This window comes from Apteryx rowi, unplaced genomic scaffold (assembly GCF_003343035.1).
Source record: "Apteryx rowi isolate R43461 unplaced genomic scaffold, aptRow1 scaffold_47, whole genome shotgun sequence".
Taxonomy (NCBI): domain Eukaryota; kingdom Metazoa; phylum Chordata; class Aves; order Apterygiformes; family Apterygidae; genus Apteryx; species Apteryx rowi.
The window spans coordinates 1,577,868-1,588,792 of record NW_020450727.1 but is presented as its reverse complement, the minus strand read 5'-3'; the positions used below and the strand labels follow the sequence as shown (position 1 = coordinate 1,588,792).

Below are 10,925 nucleotides of genomic sequence, written 5' to 3'. Positions count from 1 at the left end.
AGGCAGGCTCCGCCAGGCAGCGTGCACCGTCCGGGAAGCCGCAGCATTACGCTGTGTCTAGGCGGCCTGGAGGAGCTCCAGAGATGCGAGAGTTTGGGGGGGCTGGCTGGGATGCAGGGCCTGGAGCCTCCTGCCCACCTGCACGGCCGCGGGCTGGCAGCGAGCAGGCAGGAGCCAACTCCAGGGGGCAGGGCAGTCCCCAGGCGCCACATCTAGGGCAGGATGCTGCAGCGGCCRAGCCCGGACACCCAGCTTACCATGCCACGGGCAAGCCTTGACACCCCTTGGCATCTCCATTTCAGCCGGCGTGGGGGGCTGGGGAGGTGCAGGGGCCGGGCAGGACTGAGCACTGCTGCTGCTGAGACACCCGAGCCTGGCAGCATTGCAATCCCCTCTCTGCCAGGGCGTCCTGGCACTGGCCCGGCCGGGAAGGGCCAGTGTGGCCCTGGGGACAGTGGTGCTGGGGCTATGCCAGCTGATGCCGGCCAAAACAGCCTGGCTTGGGCCGGGTTGAGGTCACTGGGTGCAGGTCCCCTGCCCTGAACCACTGTGGGAAGCTGTGGTGGGGCCCCGGGTGCTGCCTGCAGGCAACTCTGTGGGCTGGGGGGCTGCAGCATCCTCTGCGCTAGGCTCATGAGCAGGGGAGGTGACCCCCTTCACCATCCCACCAGGCTGTGCCCCGTCCCTCAGTCCAGCTTGGTCAATACCGGGGGCACAGCACAGCATCGTGCAGCTCCCTGGTGGGTTGTGGCAGCCCCTTGATGCTCTGTGCCCTCAGCACCCCAGATGATGGGCGTCTGCTCCCAGCCATGCCCCGGCTCGGGGACCATGGCTTGGTGTGCTGGCCCCATGCCTGGGTGTCCCGTAAAGAAGGACTAGGTGCAGTCTGGGCTGCAGATGCCCGGCTCTCTGCTCCCATGCAGGGGTCCCCCATGCACCCCATCCTTGGGGACAGTGACAGGGACAGCCTTAACCCACTGGTGCCGAGCTGGGAGAGGGTCTCTGCTCCCCTCTGCCTGACCCTCAGCTGGGCCCGGGGGGAGTGGTCCCCATCCTGGAGAGATCTGGGGATCTGGGCAGGACTTTCTGCTCCTCGAAGTACTGCAGCGCTGTAGGGGGAGGCAGAGGGGACAGGGCAGAGCCTGCAGGGCCCTGGCCGGCCCAGGGACCTCGTCCCATGCTGGGGGGGCTGAGGACCGGGGGGGCCAGGGCTGTTCCGGGCAGAGTCCCTGGCCAGCCGCACTCTCCGCGTGCTCAGTGCTGGACGGGTTAAGAGGGTGCCTCCCCYGGGCTATAAATACCGCCCATGTCCCAGGGTATGATCTACGGAGGCTATTTTGGTTGGGTGTCTGCTGCTTCGGGAATGTGCCAGAATGAGGACCCAGGTGCTGACGTCACTGGGCCGCTCCAGACCCAGCACCTGCTCAGGGTCACTCAGCACCACCCCGAGGCGCCCAGCCCCAGACCGGTGCTCAGCCCCACCTCGGCCCCCCCGCGCAGCGGGGAGGGGGCATTGGGGTGGTGGGATGAGCCCCAGCGTGCTCAGGGCAGGGACCCCCCCACACTGCCCCCCCCCAGGGCCCCCCCTCAGGCCCCTCTCTGGGGCAGGTCCCCCTGAACCTGGCCCCACACTGAGAGCTGAGCCCGATGCTCTAGCTGTGGGGCAGGTCACAGCACTCCCAGGGGGATTTTGGGGTGCTCAAGCCCAACTTGGGGAACGTGGCCACCAGCACATGGGGTCTGGCTCAAGGAGGGGCAAATGATGGTGTGAAGGGCTGAGTCCCCTTCCCCCTGCGCCGTGGCCTCAGCCCAGGCAGTCTGTCTGTCCTGGCACTCCTGCGTGGTGCCCCGTGCCCTGACTGGGGTCCCGGCGGAGCTTGGGGGTCCCCGTCAGGCTGCCCCCCTCGCACCCCCAGTGACAGCGCCCCGGATGGGGCAGGGCGGCGGTGGTGTTGGAGGGGCTGTTGCACAGGGGGGTCCGGGGGTGCCCCCGGGTCCCCAGACTGCTCCAGCCACACGGGACCCTGGCGGGGGGCCGTCCCCACAGGTGAGGGGGCGGGGGGCCGTCGCCAGCAGCGGGAAGGCACCCGCCCACGGCCCGTGCAGGAATCCCCCAGCTGTCCGGGAGCAGGAGGGGCCGGTGATGTCAGCAGGATACAAATAGCCGGCGCGCGGGTCCCCTCCCGACACCTCGCCGAGCTCCCAGCCGCTCGCCAGCCCCTGCGCCCTGCTCCAGCCGCGCCGCCTGCCGCCCCGCCGCCACCATGAGCCAGTCCTACTCCTCCAGCCAGCGGGTCTCTTCCTACCGCCGCACCTTCGGCGGCGCCTCCCCGGTCTTCTCCCGCGCCTCCTTCGGGGGCAAAGGCAGCGGCAGCTCCGTCACCTCCCGCGTCTACCAGGTGTCCCGCACCTCGGCCGTGCCCAGCCTGTCCAGCTTCCGCACCACCCGCGTGACGCCCCTGCGCTGCTACCAGAGCGCCTACCAGGGCTCCGGGGAGCTGCTGGACTTCAGCCTGGCCGATGCCATGAACCAGGAGTTCCTGCAGACCCGCACCAACGAGAAGGTCGAGCTGCAGGAGCTCAATGACCGCTTCGCCAACTACATCGASAAGGTGCGCTTCCTGGAGCAGCAGAATGCCCTCATGGTGGCCGAGGTGAACCGCCTGCGGGGCAAGGAGCCCACCCGTGTGGCCGAGATGTACGAGGAGGAGCTGCGGGAGCTCCGGCGCCAGGTGGACGTGCTCACCAGCCAGCGGGCACGCGTCGAGGTCGAGCGTGACAACCTGCTCGACGACCTGCAGAAGCTCAAGCAGAGGTGAGGACCACCCCTGCGCGCCCCGCGGGCCACCCCAGCATTCCTCCCCCCATCTCTGCACCACGGCTCCATCCCTGGGGAAAGGGGCAGAGCCCTTCCTCAGCAAGCACCAGGTTCCCTTGGGTATTTAGTGCTGCCCTAGTGCCCTGTTCTCCTTCCCAAGGCCCAGAGCCTATCATGGGGCCTCTCTTCTCCCTCCCTCTTACCCCTGCTCCATCTCCCTGGGAAGGAGAGCACCGCTGCGGTGCCTCTCTCTGGCTGCTCACTGGAGACCCATCCGCAGGGCACTTCGCAGGGCCACAGCCTGTGCCACGTCCTGGCACCATGACTGCAAGTCTTGGGAGGGAGAAGGGCACCCAGGACCACCTACCCAGTGCTGGGAGCTCCCCAACCCGTGGCACTGGGACAGGAGGAGAGGGGAGCTGGCCTGGCAGCATGGGGCAGGGTTAGAGAGGTGCCCAGGCCTGTAAACCTCAGCAGGGCACTGTGAACGGCCACTGCCAGCCTGTGCCAGCCTTTGCGAGGTGCCCATGGGCACCCAGCAGGCAGAACAGCCCCGGGAGCTAGGGGTGTCACCGCATCCTCCCTTGCCTGGGTGCTGCAGCAAGACCGGGCCCAGGCTGTGATGCCCAGGAACACAGCGCTGGGTGACTGCGGGGAGCCCTGCCCCAGCACCGCGCACAGCGGGCAGGTTCCCGGGGTCCCCCGTCACCGCTCATACTGGGGATGACCGCCCGGCCCGTGGGCGAACTGAGCCCTGACGGACGACTGGATGGAGCCAGGTGGGCAGGCGGAAGCGGGGCAGAGGATACTCCGCCAGCTCCAGACATGAAGGAGGGGGAGGAAGCGGCCACGCTTCCGCAGGCCAGAGCTGCTCAGCCTGCTGCGGTGCCCCTGGTGCCCTGGGAGCAGCGAAGACCCCCCAAGGATGCAGCAGGCTGGCGGGGCGGGGGCCAGGGGGCATAGCCCCCGGGATGGCGGGGATGAGTACCCTTTGTGGCCAGGCAGCCTAGGGGGCCCTGGCACCGGCGCTCTGGGGGCTGGGGCAGCTGCTTGCCCCTGCAGCAGCCTCCGATGCTGATCTGCTCCTTCCCTCCTGTGCCGCCAGGACAGAGGGGCATGGGGGCGAAGGAGGCTGGAGCCCCCCTCTCCCGGGGGTGACACGACCTGCTGCCTCCTGCCTCCCGCCCACGGCACCAGCCCCTGCCGCAGACACACAGGGGCTGCAGTGGGGCAGAGCCCCYGGTGCTCTGCACGCGGTGCTGGCCCCAGCGTGGCCCCAGGGCCCCGGCGAGCCTGCCGGCCGGGCTGGGGGCTGAGGGCTGACGACCCCTGAATGTCAGGGAGGAACAACTGGGTGTCATGTTCCTGGCGTCCCTGCTGTGCCGACACTGCCCTGGGCACCTCCCTCTGCTCCGGCTGCCTGCACCGACCCTCCTGCAACGCAGCCTGCCCCCTCCCCAGCTGCCTAGCCCCTGCCCCAGGGTCACAGCCCCAGGCCACATCCCCGTGGTCCCCCTCCATACCCTGGCACTGCACCCACTCCCATGGCACAGCTGAGGTCCCCGGACCGCCCCGCCACGGGTCCCTGCGCTGCCCTCCTCCCTGAGCTGGGTGTCCGGCGCCCGCCCTTGCTCCTGCCGTCCCGGGACAGCTCAGCTGGGCTCACCCCCCACACCCCATCTCCCTGCCTGCGGCCATCCCTTGGGCCCCCCAACCCCCCGTGTCGGGACACGCACCCCATCCCYCGGCTGCCGGCCACTCTCCCCTATAAGGGCCGGGGCAGCGAGCGTGGCACCGAGCTGACCTCATGCCTTTGTGCTCTCTCCGGCGTTGACTATAATAGGGAAAGGGAGGAAGAGCCCCTGGCCCCCGGCCAGCCCTCCCTCCGCCCGCCGGGAACGCAGGACAGTCTGCTGTGTTCCCACCAGGCCACGCTGGGCGCGGGGACGGCGAGCAGGGATGCCACCGCAAGGGGACAGGGCTCTGTCTGGGCTCCCCTAATGCCCCCTCTCTGCCCCCAGGCTGCAAGAGGAGATCCAGCTGAAGGAGGAGGCTGAGAACAACCTGGCTGCCTTCAGAGCCGTGAGTATCTGTCCCCCAGAGCTGCCCTGGCCACCTCCCGGGGTCCCAGCCTCCCCCTCCCCCTCCATCTCCCCCCGGCAGCCAGACCCCCAGGCAGGGCTGCTCCCCCAGCTGCCACATCCCCAGCACCAGGGCACTGCCACCGGCCCTTGTGGCCACCAGCGYGTAGCACCGGGAAGCCGAGCGGTCCCTTGAGGGGCTGCAGCTCTGCCCTGCCAGCCAGTAGCATGGGCAGCTTTGCCAATTCCAGCATGAGCCCTGCACTCCYCCGTGCCCCCAGGTGCATTTGGCCCCACTGCTATCCCATCACTCTCCATGTCCCCCCAGGATGTGGACGCAGCCACACTGGCACGCATCGACCTGGAGAGACGCATCGAGTCCCTGCAGGAAGAGATCGCCTTCCTCAAGAAGGTGCACGAAGAGGTAGGTCTGGGATGGACTGGCTTTCCCTGGGCACAGACGGGGCTGGGGGACGGAGCGGGTGCTCTGATGCCTCCCTGTGCTCCTCAGGAAATTCGGGAGCTGCAGGCGCAGCTGCAGGAGCAGCACATCCAGGTGGAGATGGATGTCTCCAAGCCGGACCTGACGGCCGCGCTGCGAGACATCCGCGCCCAGTATGAGAGCATCGCTGCTAAGAACATCGCTGAGGCCGAGGAGTGGTACAAGTCCAAGGTGTGGAGGTGGTGGGGTCCGGGCTGAGCCCAGAGGAGGCTCTGGCATGGGGAGGTGGCCAGGTCCCCGCGGTCCCATCCAGCCCGGCGGCAGCACCCGCTGACCCTGCTGTCTCCCCAGGTGTCTGACCTGACTCAGGCTGCCAACAAGAACAACGACGCTCTGCGGCAGGCAAAACAGGAGATGTTGGAGTACCGGCACCAGATCCAGTCCTACACCTGCGAGATCGATGCCCTCAAGGGCACGGTGAGCTGCAGGCGGTGCGGGGAAAACCTCGGCTTCCCCTGCAAGGACCTGCTGCTCTGGGGCTGCTCGGGGATCGCGGCCCCACATCAGCTGGATCTAGCCCACACCCAGAGGCCTCATTGCTGGGGGCAAGTGTGCCCCGAAGGCACCCGTGTGTCGCACACCCAAATCCTGTGCGATCCCCTGCTCCTCCCTTTTGCCCCTGACCCCAGTGCAGCTGAGCCCCACTCTCTCTGGGTGCCCCCATAGCCCCAGAGCTGGACACAGCTCTCCCCCAGGACCTCCCAGGGCTCCCAGCGCTGAGCCCTGCTCTCCCCCTGCATCCTCCYGGATCTGCCCTGCCCCCTTCCTTGGCTCTGCCCCAGGCGCTCAGCACTGAGCCCAGTGCCCCCCAGATGTCCCCCCCCAGCACCCCCCAGGTGCCCCAGGCCCCTCCGGTCCCTCCGGCGCTGAGCCCCGCTGTCCTCGCAGAACGACTCGCTGATGCGCCAGATGCGGGAGATGGAGGAGCGTTTCGCTGGGGAGGCCAGCGGCTACCAGGACACCATTGCGCGGCTGGAGGAGGAGATCCGGCACCTCAAGGACGAGATGGCCCGGCACCTGCGGGAGTACCAGGACCTGCTCAACGTCAAGATGGCCCTGGACGTGGAGATCGCCACATACCGCAAGCTGCTGGAGGGCGAGGAAAACCGGTGAGCGGCGGGGTGGGGGGGGACTGGCAGGGTCAGCTGTTCTTCGGGGCTGCCACCCCTTGCACAGCCTTCTGAGGCYGGTCCTGCTCCCGTGGCTGTGCGGGCTGGGGCTGGCCGCGTGGGCTGGCCCTGAGCTCTCCTGTCTGTCTTGATGCAGGATCAGCATCCCCATGCACCAGACCTTCGCTTCTGCTCTCAATTTCCGAGGTGAGAGCTGCCGCATGGGTGGGGGGTGGCTCTTGCGTGGGGCCTGGGCCAAGTCCCTGGGGCTTCCTAGCACGGGGGGGTGACTACGGGGCAAATCTCCCTCCTGGAGGGACGCAGCTGGGCTGGCAGGTGGGGGGAGCTCCCCCACCGCCCCCCAGCCTTCAGGGTCCCATGGGTGCCATGCTGAGCCGATGGGGGGCGGACACTCCGTAGGGTGCTTGCCATGAGCTGTGGTTGAGGTGGGGGTAACCTTGGGGGTCCTGAAGACCATGGCCACGGCATGGGCACTTGGAGACCGTCCGTGTGCCAGGCATCTCCCCACTGGCCCCAGACCAAATGTTGTGTCCCCGTGCGGCATGTCCCCCGTGGTGGCTGTCACCACGCCTGGCCACATCCCTGTGTCCTCCTGCCTGCAGAGACAAGCCCGGAGCAGCGTGGCTCTGAAGTGCACACCAAGAAGACTGTGATGATCAAAACCATTGAAACCCGTGATGGGGAGGTGAGTGCAGGGCAGTGCCCTGGGGCCAGGAGAGCCCATGGGACTCAAGGGCAGGGGTGGGCTCTCGCCCCCTGGGCAAGCTCCCGTTGTCTGGGGGATGGGCTAGCCCTCAGGYCATGTATTCCTGGCACCTGCAGCTGTGTGAAGAGCAGAAAGGCCCTCGCCCCGCATGCACCCAGCGCTGGGGGCTGTACCCACTGTGGGCATGCAGGAGCCGGGTCCTTGGTGCCAGGCAGGGCTCCACGCTAGGCTCTGCCCCGTCATGGCCTTGGGGGGGTTGCATCTCACGGCACGTCTCTCCCGGCAGGTGGTGAGTGAGGCGACCCAGCAGCAGCATGAAGTGCTGTAGAYGATGCTGCCCAGCGGCACCTTCCATCCCTGCCTCCGTTCTGCCGCCTCCCAGCGCCGAGCCCCGACCCGCTCCCCCCCCGACCCCGATCCCCCTCTGGCGCTCGCACCGGCACTGCCCGAGGGACCCCATGCAGCCGCCTCGGGGCACAGCACTGCCGGACGCCCCCAGCGCCCCCAGACCCCCTGCCCCCCATGCCCCCCGGGCTCTCTCCTTCGGCTTCGAAACGTGCGCTCTGCTTTGGCAGCTTTGCAGTGGGAACGCCAGCATCAGGATCAGGGCCGGTCCTGGGGGCGGCAGAGAGGGACGGAGGGGACAGGCAGGACGGGGTGGGGGGAGCAGGTGGTGGCCTCTGCCAGCTCCCCRGAGAGCCGGATGGTCCCAGCAGCAGGTTCTGGATCCCCCCGTGCCCCTGAACCCCCTCCCCATGCCCATTCCGGGCACAGACTTGGGGTTCGTCCTGCAGGAGCAGGGACCGTCTCCCTGTGCCGGCACCACTGGCCTCCTTGGAGCTGGTATTTCTCCTGGCAGAGGGCAGTGATGCTGGGGACAGGGAGGAGCTGGGGATGGGCCGAGCCCCCCCCTCCCAGCCTGGCTTGAAGCCGGGGTGCTCCCAGCCTGCATCACCCCCCACCTGGGGGGCCAGAGACCTGGGCTCCCCCCTGCCCAAGAGGCAGCCCCGCAGGGCGGAGAGCAGCGCCCGCCCCCCCAGATTCRGCGCAAGGGGACGCAGCTCTGCCAGCGGCTCCCCCTTGGGAAGGGCTGCCCCGCGTCGGCCCCGCTGTGTGCCCCCCTCGCTGCTGGGGGCCGCGGGGGTCCCCAGCCACAGGAGGCTGCGCTGGGGGCAGGCTCGGTGAGCCGAGAGAGGAAAACCGTAGGTGGACACAGGCGAGAGAAGGAGTGAGTGAGTGGGAGAGAGGGGGGAGAGAAAGAGAGGAGCCGGAGAGAGGCCCAGGGGGCCGGAGGGTGCCCCCACCCCTCGCCCCATTGCACCCCCACCCCACTGCGTGTACGTGACTCTTCCGGGCGGCTGAAATAAACAGCGGAGCATGACCCCATCCTCTGAGCATGTGTCTGGGGCAGGGATGGGGAGGGGGCAGTGGGGAGGCATCACCCGGGGGGCATCGCCCAGGACCCCCAGGGCTGAGCTGGGAGGGACGGGGGGAACCAGCCGTGTCATGCCTCCCTGAGCCATCTCTCTTCTAGGCTGCAGAGTCCCCCCCAGTGCAGTTTTCCCTTGCGCAGCAGCTGCTCCAGACCACTGAGCAATTTTGCTGCCCACCGTGGAGGGTTTTGCAGTTCCCCGTAAGGGCAGGGGGGGACCTGCTGGCACTGGGGGCTGCAGCATGGCCCCCAGTTACAGGGAGCTGAGCCCAGAGCTGGTTTGCAGGCTCTGTGGGATCACTGTGCACACACACGACCCCCTCACCCCCTCCCCACAGTTGGCATGTCGGGCTCTTGACTACGGCTCCTCTGCCCCAGCGATGGGGGGATACATGGCAGGAATCTGGGACTCAGCATCCCATGGGCTGCTGAGATTCAGGATTGCTCTGGCCCGGGGGGAGCTGGAGGGTTCACACATCCCTGGCAGGGAGTGGGACCCGGGGAGGGCAGTAGGGTTGGGATGAGGGCTGGGAGGTTGGTGTTTGAGGGACATGTCAGGCTTGGGGTGCTACTGCCAGCAGCAGAGATGGGGCTGTGGGGTCCCTACTGAAGAGAGAGTGCAGACCCCAGCGTGGGGCCAGCCCGCAGTGTGGCTAACCCCAGATTTGGCTGCTGGGCTGTCCGGGGCTGGGGGTCTGGGCCTCGAGGCCTGTCTCCAGCAGGTGGCCCTGTGACATCGAGGATGGTCCCCAAGGCTGGCCCTGGGGAGGGATTACATCACCAGCCACCTCCATCCCCGCTGCCGGCCGGGGCTGGCAGGGCCAGGGCTCTGCCCCCTGCAGCCCTCTGCAACTGGGCTGCCAGGAGGGACCTTCCCTATTCCCCACCTTCACCAGGCTGCTGGCATCGCTGCCACCTCCTGCAGCCCTGCCCTGAGGGCTGGGTTTGCCCAGCCACCCCCTGCGTCCCCCTGCGCCATCCCTGAGTCTTTCCTCCTGGGGCTGAAGGACGAAGGTGGGAGCATGGGGATGGGGAGGGGGAAAGAGCAGCCCTTTGCGGTGCAGTGCAGCCGGCTTCATGCACGAGGAAGAGACCCCCCCCCCCCACAAGGCTCTCACAGGCCTTTCCTCTAGCTGCCCCAGACCCTGGGGCTTGCTCACTGCTCTGCAGCGCAGAGTGTGGGTCTAGCCCTGCCTCCTACTTGAGCATGTCCAGGCTATCCCGCCTGAGCGATCCAGGTCATCCACTAAGCAGCCAGCCTTTGCTGCTCTTCCCCACCATGTGGGTCACCAGCACTTCTCACCGGCCATGTGCCGCTGACTGCTGTGCCCTTGAACTGGTGGCCGCAGGCTCTGCCAAATGCGGCCACGCTCATTTGTAGCTGGGAAGCAGCATGCCGTGCAGTCAATGTCTGGCTTGCCCAGCGCTGGCGAGGGCGGCTGGAGCCATGTGCCGTAAATCCAGGAGCTGGGGGAAGCCCTGCCCGGCCTGGGGGTGGCAGGGAGAGGCAGTCCCTTGTGCTCATTGCCCAGAGCAGAGCTTGGGGGGCCTTCGCGGGGCCCCCCAAGCCTGAGTGGTGGGGTGGACCTGCTCCGCGCAGAGCCCTGAGAGGCCAGCCAGAGCCGCACGGGGTTCACACGCTCTGGGGCAGGGAGGCGAGGGGGCTCAGTTAGGAAAATGTGATTTTGCCACGTTTGCAGGCCACGGCAAGGGCTGATTTGGGGTGAGGAGGGGTGCAGGGATCCCCCAGGAGAGCTCTCTCTGCTCCCTACCCCAGGCACGGACGGCCCTTCGGGGGGACAGTGCAAAGGGGCCCCGCAGGGCCGGCTCCTGCCCGACTGCCCCAGAGCCGGCCGGGAGCTGCTGCACGGGGTCTCGCGTTGCAGGAAGCATTAGGGTGTCCTTTCCCTTCACATGCCACCAGGGTCTCTCTGTCCCGATCCGGTGACATGGCCAGGGAAGGGGAAGGGGGGAAGGAAGGCTGGGCCCCCCCCCTCCGGGCGCGCTGCTAATATGGCAAGGCCCCTTGCTATCTTTGCAAGCGGAGCCGGGCTGCAGGGCCGGCGCTGGGCGCTGAGTGGGGGAGCCCGGCCAAGGAATGTGACATATCAGAGGCAGCTGCCACTTCGGGAGAGGGGGCAGAGGGAGCGCAGCTCTGCAGGGGCTGCGCGCGGAGGGACGGGGCCAGGGGGGGACGCCCGGGCCGCAGCGCCGGGGGAGCCCCGCCGGCGGCCGGCGCCTGCGGGAGCTGCACCC

The 10,925-nt window shown here is 68.2% G+C and overlaps 1 protein-coding gene across 1 annotated transcript; it reads left to right on the top strand.

The window, feature by feature from the left end:
* The first annotated feature begins 2,264 nt into the window (after window positions 1-2,264).
* DES (desmin) lies at window positions 2,265-7,565 on the top strand. Its single transcript, XM_026078070.1, has 9 exons — window positions 2,265-2,815; window positions 4,840-4,900; window positions 5,228-5,323; window positions 5,411-5,572; window positions 5,693-5,818; window positions 6,290-6,510; window positions 6,668-6,717; window positions 7,134-7,216; window positions 7,524-7,565. The coding sequence occupies exons 1-9, from the start codon at window positions 2,265-2,267 to the stop codon at window positions 7,563-7,565; spliced, it is 1,392 nt and encodes a 463-aa protein (XP_025933855.1).
* The last annotated feature ends 3,360 nt before the right edge of the window (window positions 7,566-10,925 follow it).